Consider the following 21399-nt stretch of genomic DNA (forward strand, 5'->3'; position numbering starts at 1 on the left):
TTCAAGAAGGTACATTGTTCATCAAGGAGCACGTGCGTTCAAGAAGCAGGGATCAACACCCAAACACCTAACACATGCACAAGTTCATACAAGTATAGGCCTAGCACTGCAAGTTCATACAAAGAGTACAGGATTTTATATGGCACATGCGGTGTCCTGTCTTGCGTGTGTGAGTGTGCGTGTGCCCGCGCATGCGTGCTTTCATGCAAACAGATCGAGAAGAAAATCAATGTCCTAACAACTTTGCAAATCGCTGAATGCAGATGGATGCTGAGGTCAAAAATACTAGACACTGAATGCAGATGGACGCAGAGATCAATCACGACTTTGCCAATCGCTGAATGCAATGGACCAACATCTCTTTGCAGTCTAGAAAAACAGGATTCAAAAAAATTAGTGTTGTGGATGACATGTGCATGTGCAGGATGGATTTGCGAGGGATGATGCACGAAGAGCAATGGTTCCGAGCATTGTGGGGCGGCCAAGACATGCCGGTATAATGGTCGGCATGGGGCAAAAGGATGCTTATGTGGGGGATGAGGCACAATCCAAGAGAGGTATTCTGACACTCAAGTACCCAATTTACCATGGCATTGTCACAAACTGGGATGATATGAAAAAATTGTGGCACCACATTTTCTTTAATGAGCTAAGGAGTAGCACCGGAGGAGCACCCTGTCCTCCTCACAGAAGCTCCACTTAATCCAAAGGTGAATCGTGAGAAGATGACACAAATCATGTTCGACACTTTCTATGTTCCGGCCATGTATGTTGCAATCTAGGTAGTCTTTTTGCTCTATGCGAGAGGACATACTACAGGTAATCCCTCTCTCCCAATTTCTTCCATGGTTTTAGCATACAAACATGAATCAGATGTTAATTTCAAAAATAAGATTGCTACAGTGGCTTCTAATGCATATGGCATTACCATTTACTGAATGTTCTATATGAGTAACCAGGAATTGTGCTGGACTTTGGAGACGGGGTGACCCACGCGGTGCCCATCTATGAAGGGTATGCCTCTACACACTTTCTTCTGAAATGCATGTCTCCCCACACACACACACACACACACACACACACAACACATATACACACAATGATCTATGTAAATGCATGTCTATCCATGCAGCTATGCCCTTTCGCATGCAATCCTGCGTTGGACTTGGCTGGAAGGGCCCTAACAGATGCACTGATGAAGATTTTGACAAAGAGAGGAGAAGCTGGCGTATGTAGTCCTCAAATATGAGCAAGAATTGACTCCGATTGAGGTCAAAAGTACCAGATGTGCCCATTACACTTGTTGCTTATAACAGATACAAAACATGATTGTACAATGATATGATCGCCAACATTGTGAAAGGACAACCGCCATGGTTTTAAGCTTCAATTTTCACATTTTTCTTGTCGAGGACGTGTTTGCATAGCGATTAATGACCACCGCCAATTCTTTTTGAGATGGTAATTAACGGGCATGACTAAGAACAAGGTGTTGCAGGATGTAGTAAAGGGATTGATGCAGAAAGTATTAGTAGTATCGCACCTTGCATTTCTAATGTATGTCAAAGACCTTCATTAAATATGGCCGCACTTTGAGAGAAAGAAGACTACAGAAGCCACCGCAATCATCCAAAATCAGCCCATATATGCATTGGCAAGAAAGGTCTCTAAGAGTGATGCTTTTCAAAGTCTTTGAGCATGTTGGATGCTTGTTATATGTAGTCCATGTGCAAATTTTTCATTGGTTGATGCGTTCGTGAGGTGCTTATTACAGATCTTCCAAGGCTGTGCCGGTGGGGAGCTACAAGAGTTTAGTGTACATTCTCTTGAGGGGGTGAGAGGATGTGGTAATAGGGAGCGGCCTTCCTAGTGTGGAGAAGCACACTTGATCATCCACACCTCTTCAAACCTATTCTCATCATCATCACCATGTGTGGGATCCATGGACCATGTGGTTTTGTTATTGCTATGAGTGCTTTGTGCATGAGGAGACTTGGGCAGCTCTAAGGTTTAAAGGAATCCATGTCCATGTCGTAGTTGTGCACAAAATTTTAACTGGAAGTACATATAGCACAATGGTATCTACAGAGTGGGCGATGGCAGAGCTATTGTGTGCCCCAAAATCAAAGTTGGCTAGTTAAGTTTCAAGAGGAAATAATTGCACTGGTACAATGGGGGTAGAAAGTGGAGGAATCCCATTTTAATAGCTTGGCATACCTGCAAGCATTTGTTAAAAAAGTTTTGAGGCTACACCCACAAGTGCCACTGCTACTACCGCATTTGGCTAGGGATCCGAGTGGGATTATATCCTCCTTTTTGTGAATGTGTGGGCAATTGGCAAAGATGAAATCTTGTGGGAAGTAGCCCATGAGTTCAAGCCTGAGAGGTTCTTGGTTGGTGTTCATGCAATGATGTGGGGATCTTTGGAGAACAAAGCTATATAATTTGGTTGCTTAGACCTTTTGAGAGAGTCCGTAGAGGATGCTGAGGTAACCATTTAGTTGTTACCATGATAAGCCTTGTCATTGCCAATCTTTTGCATTGTTTTCATTAGCATCCCTCTTGTTTTAGCATCCTAGAAGGTGAGGTCATGCGGATGTCTAATTCTTGGTCTAATTTCATGCTGGCAAAGACATATTATTTTTAGCGACACCTGCCATCTGCTACAAAAACTTTAGTAGTCTTGTTTTACATGTATCTAATCTTTCAACAAAAAAATATGTCGAGGGAAAATAACTATCCTATGCACGGTTAGCTTCAACACAAGGGTAAGTATTCAAGTCGTTAGTTCTTTTCCTTTGATCAATGGATAGGATAATATGAGGCTCAATAGATCCCAAAACTCAGTTGCGAACTTGCCTAGAATAACCACTTCTTTGTAGTCTTGTCCACGTGCTCCACTCCCACCTTTGTGCACCATTATGCCCTCTAATAGCGGGCCCACATCAATTGAATTCCTAACACGTGGTTGCCTATATTTTCCTACTCATGAATGATTGATCTGTGCCTTCATCTACTTTCATACATGACAATCTCCTTTGCCATCCTTCTTTTATTCAGCTAATAATACTCATCATTGCAAGCTTCCCTAGCCACCTTCATTAGAATTGCAAGATCACATACACACACACACACACACACACACACACACACACACACACATATATATATATATACATATATATATATACATATACTCTCTCTCTCTCTCTCTCTCTCTCTCTCTCTCTCTCTCTCTCTCTCTCTCTCTCTCTCTTTTAACTAGAATGCTTCTTCAAGGATTTGTCTCCATGGATTTTATTTTTTGAGACTTCCACTTTTGGTGACCAAAGTATCCTCCAATCTAGAAACCCTTCACATGTTTTGAGTAATGATGAATGGTTTTGTGACAGACTGAGCCTCTAAAAAAACAAGCTCCTCGAATGAGCATCATGATCTAAGACACATACAACCTAATGATACCTTTGCATGCGTATCTACACCATCAAGATCCGATACACATTTGCTAAAAGTTACGAGTTCAAATATTAGTTCTCATTGACTTTCACACATATCCAGATCACATAATAAAATCTACCATATTCACCTTCTCTGGGCCTAGTCAAAAACTTCTCCCTATGAAAAAGCTCTGGGTGATCCTCCTAATTCTTTTAATGTTGAACAATGTTTGAACCCCTCCACTATTGACCATTGTTCTCTTCTATGACTCCCATGTTCTTGCCACGAAGTTAGATGCAATATGAGGCACATAGATGGCCTACACAGAATTGCTCCAAAGGAACCAATCAATTATTGCCCAATAATGTGCTCAAAGGCCTACAAAGGCCTACAAAGGCCATATTCTTACAATGAATGGTAAAGTGACAACCCAAAAACCATGGTTGCAAAGCATGTAACCCAAAGAGTCCATAGTGTAGCACATGTAAACCTAGACGAGGCAAATCCCATTTAGCAATTCGAGAGTGATAACAAGACCACCCTCTGAAGGTGAGGAAACCCCTCACATGCCAAAATAGAGGCATTATATGGACTTACAAGAGTGATTTCTCGGGGGGTTCACTATATAGAGATCTTGCATAGCACGTGCGTTCAAGAGGTATTTATAAAACCCCCTATTCTAAATTTTTTAAATTATATAGAGACCCTTTATGTACCACTTTTCTCAATAAAAAGACCCCTTATGTACCAAAATTTTCACTTTTTCAATTTAAAATACCCTTCTATATGTATATTTTTTGTAAGTTCATAGGAGAAATTAACCCCTTCTTGACTCTCTCTCTCTCTCTATATATATATCTATCTATTTATCTATACATCATTCAAGCTCCATTGACTATCATTCTCCTCACATTTTTCATAGGTAGTACTCAATTAGCTTCCCCTCCCACTTATGAAAATTGTTTTTTTGAGCATGAAATGGAAAAAGCTCTTTTTGTTTGAAAAAAGCTCTAAATTAAAAGCTTACAAATTTATTATCCCCCCAAAAGAGGGCTGAAAAATGCAGCTCCTGAATTGTAGCTCGAATGCGGTTTTTGATGGAACCCTATTTGCACTCTTGAAAGTGCATGCACACAAAAGCAATTTTGGGAACAAAACCACTCTGATACCAGATGAAGGAGAGGAGCCGGGAGCGCGGGAGCACAGTAAAAGAGGAAGATGAATCACACACACACACACACACACACACACACACCCCACCATAGCCTCACACACAGGTTGGAGGGGGAGAGCCAACACATTGTGTGTCCCCTTTCTTTCTTCTCTATCTTATGCACTAAGGCACAATACACAATCTACTTAGTGTTAGTGTCTCACCCTAAGTGTATATCTGTACACTTAGGGTTAGTAGCAGTTAGTGATGGACGGTTGGCCATTAAACCTAACAAAATCTTGAAAAATGACTGGTGATAAATATGAAGATGGACAAAATTGATTTTACATGCCGCTATGTGCAAAGTTGATACGTACAAAGAGTTGTCTTGTACGACTACACATAGAGAAGGCAAGATGAGGGCAAAAAAACCGCATCTAGAAGCATCAAGGAGGCACAACTTGCTAAAACCTACAAATTTTTAAATGTTGGCTGAACTTTTTTAAGTTTTTACAAGAGTTTTAGCTATATACAAGTCTCACTTCAAAAAACTCACTAAGGGGCATGTACAATAACCCGACAGTTGGCGCTATACTAGCAACCTGCCTGCATGTACATGTGCTTGCTAAAGCAAGCTAAAAAACCCACTAAAAGAAATCCCACACACCCTTTTAACATCAAGTGTCATGTCCATATGTACAAATTTACAAAAAAATGAGGTGTTCAAAATGCACGCAACAACGTGTAGATGAGAGATGAAGTCTCTATAAGGGATCTCTCAAACAAAAGCAGAGGAAACTTTCTATCATCCTAGTGACCCACTTTTGCAAGAAGATGCAGACAATAAAACGATGAGTGTTTGAAACGGAAAGCATTGTTTGGAGATAAGAAAACGGTTCTATGATTTTCCAACACCAAGCATGATACAAAGTAAAACAAGACAAATACAAGCAATAACTAACTAGAAACCAATGCCAACCCTAAAAGGAAATACCAACACTGTGTGAAAAACAAGATCACAAAGAGGTATGAAATCTCCTTAGCCAAAGGGAAGAAAACATCAAGCAAAAAAGAAACTAAACCTAAACCAAAATTGCCAAAAGAGATTGTGCCAGAAATGACAAAGGTAGGATGAAAAAAGAAATATTAAGAGGAAAAACAAACCCTAAAAGAGGTATGGCAATGAAAATGGAAAGTAAGGAGTACACCCATCCGGATCAAATCAGTCTTCCATCCCATTACAAGAAGTACAAGATTCAAAAAGGATGGGTTGTTAGACAACAACACATGCAAGAAGTGAAAAAACTAGGGACATCGTATGATGGGCCAAAAAAGCCAAGAAAATTGACTTAGCAAAACCGAGGGAAGAGCCTAGACCGGCATACATTGCAACTGACCTAACCCCTGAAGAAGAAAAAATCTTAATTGCGACACATAAAGAGTACAAAGTTGTGTTTGCATGGTCTTACAAAGATCTTCATTTGTCAACACACCATCCCTCTTAAGAGCAATGCTAAGCCTAGTAGACAACATTTGTACATGTACAATGAAATGTTTGCAAGAAAAATCAAGGAAGAAATAGGCAAACTAAAGGACGAAAAGTTCATTTATGAGATCAAGCATATACATTGAGTTTCACCTATTACAGTGGCATCCAATAAAAATGGGATACGCAGAGTGTGTGTGAACTTCAAAAAGGTCAATGCTACCACCATTAGAGACAATTATCCTCTTCCTATTATAGATCATGCGTTAGAGAGAGTGGCAGGTAAAGAAGCCTACAACTTTTTAGATGGATTTTAAACTATAAACAATTGGTTAGTAAACCCAAATACCAACATAAAATGGCCTTTGCCATAGAATGGAGCATATATGCTTATCAAGTTATTCCATTTGTCTTGACTAATGCTCTAGCCACCTTTCAACAATTGATGAGTCATGGATTCCGAGAATATCTATGGATATTCTTAAAGATCTTTATGGATGACATGTGTGTTTATTCATTGCTGTGCAAGGACCACATTGAGCACTTGAAGAAAGCATTTCAAAAATGAAGAACCTAGAAAAATTGTGTAAACTCGAAGAAGTGTGTTTTCATGGTGTGACAAGGAAAAATCCTTAGCCACATTGTGTCAAAAAAATGGCATATCCACAGTTTTAAAAACAATCCAAATTTTATTGGCCACTATGGATCATCTCAATGATTTACCTCCATGTATGAAATTATTTCACAATCCCTTGACCAATTGATTAGGAAATTTGATTGGACCAAAGAGTGCAAGGTAGCTTTTTAAAAGCTAAAATACTACCTCATTTCTGCTCCACATCTTGAAAGGTCCTTACTGGGACAAAGTTCTTTCATGTCCACATTGATACATCAGCTGATATTGGCTCAACTAAATGAGGTAGAATGGATTTTACCATTTGTTATGCTAGTAGATAGTTGAATAGCACTGAAAAGAACTATATCACCATCGAGAGAGAAGGGTTATGAATGATCTATGTAGTAAAAATATTTTGACACTATTTACTAGCCAATAATTTCACAGCTTTGTCGATCATCAACCTTTCAATACATGGTGTATTGTTCAATGATTTATTATATGGCTTAAATTTGACCACTTAAAAAGGGTGTAATCCATTAGCAATCCAGCCATCTATCAAGGATGTTCCATGATGAAGCACATGAGGGTATCAATAATGACTTACTTGATTCCTACCTATTCAACATATAAATGGTGCCAAATGGAGTGAACAAATGATCCCTCTTCTAGCTCAAGGAAACATAGATATTGAGCACAACCCAAAGGCTATTGAGCATGGGATATCTCTCTTCTTATTAGTCGAGCATCTCTATACATAAGGAGCTCACCAAATCTTATGCTTATGCATTGAGACCTGGGAACAACAAATGTACTTGACTCAAGTCCATGTTAAAATTATAAAAATCCACAATGACTCTAAACAAATTTATCAATGGTCCATGAGACTCGGAGTGTACTTACCCCAGATGCATCCTAATGGGGGTCACTTACAACAAGAAATCATCTATGTTTAAAGTGTATTATAAAAACACCTATACTTACATGCTTTGTGATAATAAATTAGTCTCGTTTTCACAAGAAACTTACGGGTTCTTTTTGAAAATGAAATAAGAAACCAATTTTGTAAATGTTATTTTGTTCATTTTTAAAAATTATACCTAATAAAATCCCTTATTTTGACCTCCATGGTGAAGCACATGAGGGTATCATCATGACTTACTTGATTCCTATCTATTCAACATTGAAATGGTGCCAAATGGAGTGAACAAATGATCCCTCTTCTAGCTCAAGGAAACATAGATATTGAGCACAACCCAAAGGCTATTGAGCATGGGAGATGTCTCTTCTTATTAGTTGACAATGTCTATAAACAAGGAGCTCACCAAATCTTACGCTTATGCATTGAGACTGGGGAACAACAAATGTACTTAACTCAATTCCATGTTCAAATTATAAAAATCCACAATGAATCTAAACAAACTTATCAATGCTTGATGAGGCTGGGAGTATACTTACCCCATATGCATCCTAATGGGGGTCACTTACAAGAAGAAATCATCTATATCACGTATGTTTAAAGGGTATTATAAAAACATCTATACTTACATGCTCTGTGATATAAATTAGCCCCTTTTTCACAAGAAACTTACAGATTCTTTTTGAAAATGCAATAAGAAATCAATTTTGTAAATGTAATTTTGTTGTTCAAAATTTTACCTGATAAAATCCCTTTTTTTGACCTCGCAAGCTATGTTTACATTCTTGGAAGTGACACCCCGAGATATGCATAGCACCATTCATGAGTATGTCAAGAAGTGTGAAACCTACAATACCACAAAGAGGCATAATTCTGTGCCCATGTTTTGAATCATACTAGTACCCCAGTGGAGAAAATACATTATAGATTACTTGAAAAATCAAACATTTCTTGAGGGATTTAGTAAAACAAGGCAAAAAGGTATATTGAAATAGAAGCCCGAGACTTTGAGGTAATCTCAAATCATCTCTACCAAAGGGAAAGGATGATATCTTAGGATGTGCACTATGAAAATCAAATATATACCCATCCTAGACCAAAAGCACATGTTGGACAAGAAAGAGGTCATTTCTTTGATGCCAAAATGGCCAAAGCAACTCTAGTTGCTAGGATTTGGTTGCATATGCTACAAATGGATGCAAAAGCTTATGTCAAACTTTGTGATGAATGTCAACGTACCAAAATATTGATTTGGATTGAAGAAATGCCTCTTAGACCAATGATGGGAGCACAAGATTTTTCCAAGTGGAAAATTGATTACAAAGGACCCACAGATCCACCTCCATATCAAATGCATACAGAGTAACTTATTGTAGTAACATATTATCTTTCCAAATAGGTAGAAGCCAAGGCTACACAAAAAATGATGCAAGAATGACATTTTGAAATTCTATATGAACCTATCTTTACGATATATGGACTACCAATAGAAGTAATTAGTGATTGAGGGATGAGTTTCTTGAACAAAGTGATTGAATATCTCTTGGATGAATTTCTAGTAATCCATCAAAATTCTACACCATACCACCCTCAAGCAAATGGATAAGTCAAGAACACTAATAAGATCTTGTGCACAATACTCACAAAGATTGTTAGCGACTCCCATTGAGATTAAGATACAAAATTACACTTCATCATATGGGCTTATCAAGTAGCATTCAAAACTTTTATAGGAATGATGTCGTTTAACAAGGTCTTTGGACATGATACCATTTTAGCTTTGAAGTTTTTTATTCCCTTCTTTGAAAGTATCAAGAATACTTGAATAGGCAAGAAATGAATTTTTAAAATGGCTTGATCAACTTGAAATGCTTCACAAGACACGATCATGAATAATTGCAAGTTTTTATGCTAAAAAACAATGTATAAAAGAATTTCATGACCAAAATGTCAAGAGCAAAGAGTCTTCAATGGGTGACTACATCCTCATAGAACAACTGAAACAACACGCTAAGAAATTGAAAAAGTGAGGCAATGAACCATTTGTGATTCATGAAATATCTTCAAGTGGTGCCATTAAATATGCTATATTAGTGGGAGGTGAAATTCCTAGAAAGAAAAAGTGAGGCAATGAACCATTTGTGATTCATGAAATACCTCCAAGTGGTGCCATAGGTGTTCGCACCACAACCAATTCATACAATCCAATCATCAACAAATGGCTAGGCGGCATAGATGTATGCATTAATGTGCAACCACCACATGGAACCTTTGAACATGCATTAATTGACACAGTGGCAAGAAAAAAAATTATGGATTATACATCATACTGCAAGATGAACAATGCCCCCCTAACGAAACAACAACTAAACCTAAGGCTACCAATCGTAACATTATTGTAAGTAAGGGTTGTGCTAATGTCAACATCAAAATCAAAGGTCAACAATGCCCACACCAATTCTATATTATGGCTACCATTAACATCAATGATTCTATTCTTGGAGTGCCATAGAGGTGCACTTCCCAACCTATATCCATGTGGTCCACGATTACCTTATAATTTGTCAATAATGGCAAGACGCATGAGCTTCCCTTGGTAACCATAGACTATGAATGGACCGTACTTCCAATCAAACATCCTCAATCCATGCATATGGACAGTCCAACCTCACTATCACACCAAATTACCCAATCAATTTACCATTCAAGAACAGGCTATCAACTTGCACAAATTGCTCTTAAGCAGGTAACCAGACAAGAAGCTTTGGCAAAAAATTAGCCCTAAGCGCATCACTCAAGACCTGTTTCTTGCACCACGCTTTGTTACCCCCTGCATTAACTTCATTTTCATAATAGGACAACATTACAGTGCCTTGCACATGCACCTCTTTATGGCCCCATGCATGCATCCCACCACCCTTGGACCAATGTCATTCAAGAGGACTCCAAATAGGAGGGGGACAAACACAAGTAAACCACACAATTTATGTGTAGATATTGTAAAATGTGCGATTTCTTTTGATTTTTTGCAGATTTTTTGCTCTTTTTTTGCATAATAATGGGATAGAGTTAAATTTTCATCTTAAAAAACAGAGAGTGTTAGAGTAATTAGGTAGTGCGAGATTAATTTTGGGACAATAATAATCTTTTTTAGGTTCATTTTTTAAAATTTCCTCTTAATAATTATAGATAACTTTTAAAAAATCAATAAATATCACCAAAAGATAGAAATTAGAATCTAAAACCAAATGTCATATCTACAAAGCTCTCCTATTGAGACCATTTGGCACCTTGACTTTTGAGTGGTTGGCAGGTACATGAATCACAATTCATGTTCCTTAGCCAAACTTCATAAGATTTATACCATGCATTACTCTAGTGTTGGTGATTATTTTTGGCTAGTGGAATCCCAATTTTGGGGTGTTGAGATCATACTTGCCCAAATTTACGATGTTTTCCCCTAGATTTGAATTTTTTTGACCTATGGGTGAGGTTTTCTTAGGACATATAAGTGCTTTGCCTTGCAAATATTCCTTCCTTGCTGCTGAGATCCTTCATGTTTCACTGTGTTGAGGTACATGGATCACAATTCATGTACTTGCAAATTTTTGAAATCTCAAAACTTGCAATGTCAAGGTGCTTTTATGAGCATTCCAATGATGTTCTAAGGTCATGATTTGGGTATTCCTAACCCTCCCATGCATTTATTTCCCCCCATGGTTTGTGCAATCCATCCTATGATGGATCTCAACCCTACCTCCTATGCATGTTTTTTTGACCATTTGGGACCTTTAAACCATAGGGAATTGAATAAAAGAAGCCTCAAAATCTGTGTGTGTGTGTGTGTGTGTGTGTGTGTGTGCAATTGAAAATGCGCTTAGTTAAGCTCCATTCTACCTATATCTATCCCACTTATGTGGCAGTCAGTTTGTGCTTTTCACCTTTTTGGCTTCATTTCCTCATTTACATTACCTATGGTTTAGATGGTTTATGATTTTGAATACCACAATGATTGCGTACCAACATTTTGACTATTTGCGTCAGATTTGGATAATCCCAAAACTTGACATCCTCCAATTTTTTCATATTAGTCATCATTGAAGTGCTGGTATAAGCAAAAGGAACTGCCAATGTTAACTTTTCCTAGAAAATACATCAACTTTCCAATACTCAATTCTAATAATTCAAGACTCCAAGTGCCAAACTAGAAATTGGTATAGAATATAGACTAAATACACCTACATTCTTCCACGGGCTTGTGGATCATATCTTGGAAGGTTTCCATGATGGTGTTTCTGGTGAAGATGCTCATCCTCTTTTTATCCTTTGACATCGACAATTCTCCTTCAATTGGAAGTTTGAGAGCCTCGACCATTATCTCCTTGAAGATACTCACTTCTGTTGATTGACCGACAACATATGATATTTGGATGGTTCCACCTTCTTGGATTGTGTTAACCAATTCATATGCCCGTTCTAAGTCCACTTCACATGGCTCCATTTGGTAGAAGGATTGGAGCCCTAGCTTTTGGTGGGCCTCTTGTATCTCTGGTGCTTGAGCCACATCATAGACTTCTTTTGGCATCATCTGTAGCTCAATTACCTGGTTGTCCGCTGATCTGAACTGGCCTTGGAAGATTTCCACATGGTTCTTCTCAAGAAGGTCCCCAAAAAAGGTCTTCTTTGCCTCTCTGATAGATTCCTCTTCTAGCTAGTCCTCTAGAAGGTCGAGAAGTCTTTTCTTTTGAGTCTTCTTTTTTAGGGTGGATGGTTGGCATTGATCCTGGAGTAGGCACACCATACAAGGCAAATAGATGCATTTCAGAGTGGAAAATCACTTGATAGGTTGGAAATGAGGTTTTGCAGATCAAATTCACAATTAAAGCCAAATAATTACTATTGTGACACATAAAAACAAAGTGTAAGCATCAAAAAGCTGATTTGACGAAAAAAAATCATCTAAGATATTAAGCACGCTTATTATCTAGGGCATCATTTTGGCATAAAAATTGGATTTTGGATGTGCGTAGGGGTTATAGGCCTTGAAAATAGATATGATTTGAAGTTTGGCTAGATTTGGATGCATGGATGTCTGGTTGGGACCACTTTTGGACTGGAAGTGTCTGAAAATGAAAGTGTTGGTGCAAAATTTGAGGTGTCCAAATTGAGCCAAAATTGATATGCAGTCTTGTGAGGGCATGATAAAGCTGATGGGAACAAAAATTTTCAAGTTTAGATATTAAGCGTGCTTATTATCTACTGGACCACTTTTTCAAATGTTTTTGCTTTTTCTTGGCTTAGCCAGGGCGTACATGATGTTTTCCTGGTCTCAATATCTTTTTACACTTTTTGGGTTTGAAAGTGGTTCCCTTGGGCTAAATTTTAAATTTGGAAGCTTTGGTGCATTTTTTGATGATGTGATTATGATGTGATTGATTTTTGACATGTGAGGGGACTCATGGCTTTGATGCATCATGAAGATAGATAGCATGAGGTGAAAATGCTAGAATGGGCCAGTTTGGGATCATGAGATAATAAGCGTGCTTATTATCTATACTTGCAAAAATTTGGTTTTTCAACTTCTAATGCTACACACTTGTCCTATAGGCCTAGTGAGTAACCTTTGGCCCTAATTTGAATTGATTTTGGTCCTCTTGAGTTGTTTTTGCACTTGGTAGGGGGTGGTCCCATCAAGTTTGGTCCATTTTGGGGTGGTTTTGAGGCCCTAGCTAAAGAATGATGCTTTGTGGTAGTTTGATCCTGTTCAGGGCCTCAACCGAGCTTTCCATTTGATTCCATCCAGGTACATTGGTTATGACACCTATAGGGAAGCCTCCCATAAAGTCAGATTGTGATTCTGACTCCATGACAAATTTTAGCTTATTATGTATAGACCCCCTGGCCTAGAGTAAGATGGTCATATGACTCATTAGGAATGTTATAATAGTACTTGCTATGCCCCCCTTCAAGTTTGGTAAGGTTGGTCCACGTATCTGACAGTTACACTCCGCTTTCACCTTGCATTTTCTTGGGAAGGTTCTGCTAACCTAGGGTTTTTTTTAGTTGCACTAACCTTGAAAACAAGTTCAAACATACTTGCTAGTAAGTTAAGAACATATCCCTCATGTATTGGCGAGATTGTGTAGCATAGAGGTTGATAAAAGTGGACAAAAGCACACATAGAACAGGCTCTAAAAGCTCTCTCCAAGAAGGCAAAGTAGAAATGAGACTAAGTTGGTCCTACGTGGGCTATACATACATGGGTTTCTCGGCTCATTTTTCCCCATAGTCCTACTAGACACATACTCAGCCTCTATAGTGGAAGAAGACGTACCCTTTCCTTTTTAAAAAAAATCCTCATTTTGACTGTGATTTCTCTCTTTCTGAGAAGCATGACTATCTTGTACAAGCTCGAGCGTCTTCAAACCAATCTTGCTTTGCTATGTCTTTGCACCAAAGTTCTTCTCTAGGATGTTCTATGCTTGAATTTTAGTGGTGCAAGTGTCAAAATGAAGTGCACATAATTATCATGCAATGAAGTGCACATTATTCATGTAATGTTGGTAATGATTGGTCTTAAAACTTGCTCTTCTTTGGCTTGTGCTTGTGCACTCAATGCTCTTGTTTAAGTGGCATTGCTAGAGGATTCCTCAGTTGATGGCTTAGGATTGACAATATATTACAAATGATTTTTTATAAGATGCCTCTACAACTTGGTCTAGCCTGTGTGGATCCCCTTGCCATTGAATTTTTCTATGCCTCTTTCTCCAATTATGCAACTAAAGGGATCTTAATGCTTGGACGTTGTTCTAGAACTAGTCTCTACCTCTTAAAAATAGCATGATGATGAGGTCATCTCCATAAATGAGTATTAACGTATACATTATAAAAGGTTGTTGGATGTAAAGATTTTTTGCTGAAGACAAAGGAGAGAGAGAGAGAGAGAGAGAGAGAGAGAGAGAGAGAGAGAGAGAGAGAGAGAGAGAGAGAGAGAGAGAGAGAGAGAGAGAGAGAGAGAGAGAGAGATAGAGAGAGAGGAAAATTATCCTTTGTTGAGTCCTTTTGAAAGCTAAATCTTGAGGTTAAAGAGATTTGGAGTTTCTATTTTGAAGTGTCTTCCATGATCTTTGGTTGGTTTCCCTTTAAGAGATTTTGTATGGCTAGAGAATGCACTCCTTTGAGGCTTTGCAAGTTGTGGGAACATTGGCTTTGCCGAGAGGGATAAAGCCCTTGAGGTGAGGCTTGCAAAAATGCCTTAGACTTCAAAGTGCCTATTAAGATTAGGTGACTTGATAAGTGTAGCATTCATAATTATAATTAAGAAATGATCAATGACACAACACACAAGATGTAGCACTAAGAATGAAATGGAGTATTGACCACCATCAAAGTCACACTAAAAGTGTGTACAAGACAAACAAGATACCTAAATTGAAGTAGCTAGTTTAGTACAAAGTAGTAGTACCAATGAATCTGGCACTAAGAGACACCCCAATTAGCCCTATAAATATGAGAGCAATTCATGAAACTAGGGAGGTGGTTTAGACTCATGCACAACTCCTATTGATGATATTACACCTCATACAAATCATATTAAAGTCACACGACAAGCTCCCAACTACAATAGTGACTAAACTAGAAAGGTGCACATGCCAAAGGCCATATTCCCAACATCCCTCCCCTTGAACTTTAAGCTAGTGAACAATCTACATTAAGAGGAATGCTACACATGCTACTCAAGTCGCACAAACTATGTCACGCATTGTGCAAAGGTGTTTCATTGGACCATGACATCACACAAACTAAAGATATCTCCCTTTGAATTGGGGCCAAGGATCACTCATATCATCTATAGAATGTCACAATGTTCATTCTCCTTGTGGTGTACAAGGAGAATTCTCCCCGTTTCTTCCTTGTCTTCGTCATCATTGGTTTCTACAAAGTCGGCTTGTCCTTTGGATTGGCCACTGCTACCACTACTATTGCTACCTCTACTTTGGCACTTAGATGGTCGATGTTCTTTCTTGCTATACGATGCAAATAAAATTGATTTTTTTGGGAATCCTGGGAAAAGTATCCAAAATTGGTGCACATGTAACACTCCTTTTTATTGATAAACTAGATCAAACTACTAATGTTGATGATGATGCAAGAAATTTGTAACTTTTAATGGTCTAGTAACTTGTGTGTAGCGGAAAATAGCATGAACATAGTGAGCATTTTATTAGAATAGATTCCTAATGAGGATAACAAGAGTGCTTGGGTGGAGAGAGCAACAAAAAGTATAACACCTAGTTAGATAGCATGAACAATACTTCAAAAGAGAGAGAAATTAAGCAATTGACAATAGTTGAGGACCGGATTTGCATGGAGCCGGTCCCCCCTCCAAAAGGCTTTGTATTATGGTCTCTCCCATCAAGAGAGACATTGAGGGTCTCAGACCCAAGACCTCACACACCTTCAAAGATGGTGAGAGCTAGCGGGGCATGAGAGTAGATTGAGAGGAAGGAGTAGTCTTACGAGAAAGATGTACATCTCCTCACGTAATCACTCATATTAGCATAACTTAGCTTAGTAATTAGCATGGTAGAGGAGATGAGCATGCATTGGAGCTTGGCTCTTGGTTGGATTTGCATCACAAAGCCAAGAGTTGTTGGTGTAGGCCTCCCTTCTCACAAGCTTGGAGTAGGTGATAAGATTTCCATTAAAGCTTGAGAAGAGAGAGAGAGAGAGAGAGTCTTCTTACTCCACACATAGACTAGTGTGAGTGTGCAATGCAATAATGCCTTGAGAAAATCAGCCCTCTCTCTCTCTCTCTCTCTCTCTTGGTCGACCCCTCTTGCTATTTGCTCATGCTACAACCCTATTGGACCCCCCCAAGCCTAGACAATGGAATTTCAAGAGCATAAGTGATAGCCTTTTGATATGTGTCCCCATTTCCCCTTTTGTGAGAGCTTTAGGTAATTAAGTAATGCAACTAAACTCTCATTGGACCCCTTTGTCTCCTGGCCAATAGGGCTGTTGAATGCTCATTGGACCCCTTGGGAGACTGTCCAATAGTCTTCTAGAGAGCTTAATTCTTATTGGTTCTTTTATTAAGTGTTTTTAAATTAATTAAAATAGATTTACTCTAGCCTAATTCTCATTGGTCCACCTCCATGGCCATCCAATATGATTTGAGAACACCTTGTGGGCATCTGGGCTAGGGAGCTGACATGTGTCCCTCATTCCCTTTGTGTAAAGGTAGCTTGTGTGTGTGTCTGTGTGAGTTTCTTCTCATCCCCTACTTCTTGGGCTCGCCACCTCCTATGTAGGACTTGAGAAGACTTTTTGGGACACACACAAAGTATCCAATTTCCCTAGTGTTTGGATTTTGGACACAACCTTTGAATTTTGGAACCTTAGCATTTTGGAAGTCTTAATGGGCTTACGTTTTTGGAAGACTGTGCAAATGGTGGAGGCAGATTTAAACTTCATTTCTTACATTCACCTTTGATCTACTTCTGTTACATAGGCTTTTAGTAGATCAAGGATTGTTATGTTAGATATTTCAATTTGGCCATCCATTTGCGGGTGATAGGTCAAAAAGAAGTTTAGCCTTGTCCCTACATTCTCAAAGAGACCCTTCCAAAAATTACTGGTCATTCTAGGATCTCTATCCAACACTATGGACATCAGCAAGCCATGGTACTTTAACATTTGTGATATGAAAAGGGTTGCCATTTGATGGGCTTTGATAATCTTTGTGACAGGTATAAAATGAGCTTGTTTGCTGAACCTGTCTACTATTGTCCATATTCTCGTATTCCCATGGATAGGCAAACCAAAGATAAAATCCATGGATATGCTCTCCCATGGTGAATTAGGGATTGGAAAATGTTGAAGCAATCCAGGTTTCTTTCCCCTATCAAACTTCGGCTTTTGGCATACCACACATTTAGAAACATACTCTTGTATGTTTGATTTCATGGCAAGCCAATAGAAATATGTTTTCATCCCTTTTAGGGTAGACTGAATCCCTCTATGCCCGGCATAAGGAGGAGAATGAGATTCATACATTACTTTCTCACGTAGTGACTTAGTAACACATAGTCCATTGCCATAGAGAAAATAACCATCTTGTAAGGTAAATGGTTCCTCTTTCTTCCCTAGTGCAAGGGCTGAAATCACATCTCTAAACTTGGGATCAATAGCATACTCATCTATCATAGAAGATAGATCATTGTGAGTTGCTATGGAAACCGCATTCACTCTCGGCCGTCTTGAGAGTGCATCGGCTACTTGATTATGCTTGCCAACAATGTGAGCAATATGAAAATGAAATTGCAAAAGGAAATTTGCCCACCTCATTTGTCTGTCAGAGATCTTGGTTTACGTCATGAAGTACTTAAGGATTTGGTGATGCATCCGCAGAATGAAAGGAGTCCCCAATAAATAGTGCTTCCACGAGTCTTAGGCATGTAGAATTATGAGGAGTTCCTTTTCATAAAGGCCTAGAGCTTTCTCAACGGGGTCAAGCCTTTGACTTTCATAGGCTATGGTGTGACCTTCTTAGAGAAAAACAGCTTCAAATGGATTTGAGAGATCCAGCAGTGTAAGAGAGATAAGCTTTTCTTTAACCTTTTCAAAAGCATTGTTCTCCTTGGCAGACCATGTATACCTAACATTTTTTTTTGTTAGGTCATATAATGGTCCCACAATTTGTGAGAACTTTTCTATGAAGCGTCTATAGTATGCACACATACCTATAAAGCTTCTTAGTTCATGTAGATTCCTTGGATTAGGCCATCCTTTTGTTACCTCTAGCTTTGATGGATCCATTTGGATGCCATCTTGAGAGATAATGTGACCTAAATAATGAATCTCTTGTAAGAAAAACTCACTTTTCTTTTGATTAATATAAAGTTTATTCTCTCATAAGACTTGAAATATTACATGGAGATGTTGCTTGTGTTAGTCTAGAGATATAGATTAGATGATTATATAATCAAAGAAAACTCCAGTAAAGGTTTGGTGAGGCCTGATTAGCTTCTCCATCAAGCGGTTAAATGTGGCTGGTGCATTGGTCAAGCCAAAAGGCATGGCAATGTATTCGTAAAGACCAAACGTAGTGCAAAATGCGATCTTTACAATGTCTTGATCAACTATCCTTATTTGATGGTAGCTACTTTTTAGGTCAATCCTACTTAGGTAGGTTGACCCTTGTAGCTTATCAAATAGGTCTTCTACCCATGGAACAGGAAACCTATTCTTGATAGTGATCCTATTTAGTGCTCTATAGTCGACACACATACGATATGTGCCGTCTTTCTTTTGCACTACTAACACGGGTGAACAAAATCGAGATGAGCTAGGCCTAACCATGCCCTTCTCAACTAACTCGTGCACTTGCCGCATAAGCTCCTCTTGTTGAGCTTGAAAAACTCTATAAGGAGGTTTATTAGGCGGTGAACTTCTTGGAAGAAGTTCAATTGCATAGTCATCATTGCCTCGTTTAGGAGGTAGTTCACAAGGGATGTCGTCAATAAAATCATCTTGAAATACCTTGAGAAAATTGGATAACTCTTATTTGTTGTGATTGTTTATATTTTCTTTTGCTAAAGCTTGCACTTGAAACAACAGTTTTCTTTACGATAACACTCAAGCTCTTCAGGAGAGAGTTTATTTTGCCCTTTGTAAACTCCCTTCTCCTTAGCTTTGTTGTTGTTGGCGTTGCCTTTAGGAGACTTTTGGACAATGTCCTTCCCCTTAGGCTCGTTATTATGGTCCTTGTTCTCCGTGGGCTTAAGATTTCTCTTAGCACCTTGTTGGAAATTGATTCATTAAGCCACCATGGTATGGTGTATAACCATAGATATGGTGCGTGGTCTTTGGGATTTGAGATACTCCGCCATATCTTCAGTTAGACCCGCACAAAATTGTTGTTTTTGCTTTCCAAAATCCATGTTTTTGAAGATAGTGTCTTTGAGATGTAAGTCCCAAAATTTGTCTACATATTTGTGAATAGATTCGTAGGGAGAGAGCTTCAAGCTTCGCCATTCAGTGAGTACTTTGTCTTTGGCATCGGTAGTCAAAAACTGCTTCATGATGGAAGCTCTTAAAGATTTCCATGTTTGTGGAGCTTTGCCGTTTGCCCGTAGGGTAGACCACCATTGCCTGGCGGACTTTTGAAAATGCATAGCTACATGGTGTAGCTTAGAGGACTCCATGAATCCCTCATCTCCAAACTCCGCATCAAATTGTTGGATGAAGGCCAAGACTTTGTCTGTAGCGCCAAAGGCGCCATCATAGGTAAGGAAAGAGAGATTCTTTCCTCCCTCTTTGAACTTTTTGAGATTGGATGACCTCTTCCACACGACATAGGATTTCCTATGGCCTCTTTTTTTTGGTGGTTTAAAAGATGCACCATAACTTTCTTCAGAAGAGGAAGAATTTGAGGAGGATGGAGAAGAGGGTGACCTCTTTCTTGCCTTTTTCTTCCCTTGTTCCTCCTTCCCATCACTTTCTGCATAAGAGGAAGAGGATGAAGAAGAGGGTGACCTCTTTCTTGCCTTTTTCTTCTCTTGTAGTCTATCGTCCCTCTTTGAATTATGGTGTGGAGAAGTGTGCGATGGTCTTATTTGTTTTAGGGGGTGTTGGAGAGCATTTTGCCCGCCGTCTTCGTGGAGACATCTCTGCCAAGGTGGTAGGAGACTCATTTCTTTCTTGATCTTTCGGTGGGGGCTCTACCATTGAAACTTGAGTTCTCCTTTGGAAAGGAGATTTTTGAGCCCTTCGTATGGATCCTCTTCTTCTTCCCTTATCGGAGAGAGGCCTCTTTTGGAAGTCTCACAAGGAGGCTTCCTAGGTACTCTCTCTTCTTGGTGGGGAGTTTGGAGAATCCCATGAGCACGTAGCTATCGTTGCACTTCATTTTGGAGGGATGGATTGCCTATGGCTTGTTGAAGCCTATAAACAAGGTAATTAACAATCATAGGGGCATCATTAGTAGCCTGTTCATTAGAAAAATCAAAGCTATCAACATTAATTAGAAGAAGAGTTAAAGAAGACAAAGAGAAAAGCCTACTTAGCCTAATCCTCCTACTCTCTAAGTAAACAAGAGCTCTAATAATCCACAAGAGACTCAAAAAGATAAGCTTGAAATAGTTGGATTTTTTGATATCTTTGATGCTACTTTACTAGGATTGGTTGTGCTAGACAAATATAGGATGGCTGGCCTTAATGCTGTCAAATTTCTAAGGAGGCTAGGTTTGCTCTCACTTAAGATTGACCTCATAAACTGAGGAGTTTTCCTTGTGTACTCAGAGAAGCCACAATATTTTCATATCATAAAAATGTCATCGGGATTATAACGGAGCCATTTTCAAAACCATTCCATAAGTAGTTTCTCGTCTCAAAGACCTTGGATACCACTTCATGAAGTGAACCTTTGCACTTGAGTGATCTTATAGTGTAAAAAACCAAATAAGAATTCTTAGGGCCCAACAAGATCATTATGGAGCCATTACCTCAACAAGAAAGTGGAGAGCTAGAAGAACAACTCACTACCCAACTTTGGGAAAGGTTAGGGAGAAATTCCATGGAGGAGAAGAGATTGTTCCTCAATCTCTATCCAGTGTGGCATAAGACAAGAATCAAGGGGAGGAGATGGGCTCCTTTCTATAGGAGAGTGTTGGCAGATGGACCTGACGAGTGCCCTCTTAGTCTACCACCTCATGAATGAAGCCACAAATTTTTAATGTCTCATTATTATTTATCAAAAAAGACTTATAAATATGAGAGACTCT

General features: G+C 38.9%; 1 protein-coding gene across 1 annotated transcript; it reads left to right on the forward strand.

The window, feature by feature from the left end:
* The first annotated feature begins 263 nt into the window (after nt 1–263).
* LOC147449890 (actin-85C-like) lies at nt 264–1184 on the forward strand. The gene is made up of 6 exons (XM_086522721.1): nt 264–275; nt 425–557; nt 655–710; nt 783–819; nt 960–1014; nt 1133–1184. The coding sequence occupies exons 1-6, from the start codon at nt 264–266 to the stop codon at nt 1182–1184; spliced, it is 345 nt and encodes a 114-aa protein (XP_086378847.1).
* Nucleotides 1185–21399: the final 20215 nt, after the last annotated feature.

Source organism: Adiantum capillus-veneris, chromosome 10, assembly GCF_014529385.1.
Source record: "Adiantum capillus-veneris isolate H3 chromosome 10, ASM1452938v2, whole genome shotgun sequence".
Classification (NCBI taxonomy): Eukaryota; Viridiplantae; Streptophyta; class Polypodiopsida; order Polypodiales; family Pteridaceae; genus Adiantum; species Adiantum capillus-veneris.

What these genes read in the sequence shown, in the direction of transcription:
- LOC147449890 (XM_086522721.1), top strand. An exon ending in TGCGAGAGGACATACTACAG is followed by an intron (nt 820 to 959) that starts GTAATCCCTCTC and finishes ATGAGTAACCAG; the next exon opens with GAATTGTGCTGGACTTTGGA. An exon ending in GCGGTGCCCATCTATGAAGG is followed by an intron (nt 1,015 to 1,132) that starts GTATGCCTCTAC and finishes CTATCCATGCAG; the next exon opens with CTATGCCCTTTCGCATGCAA.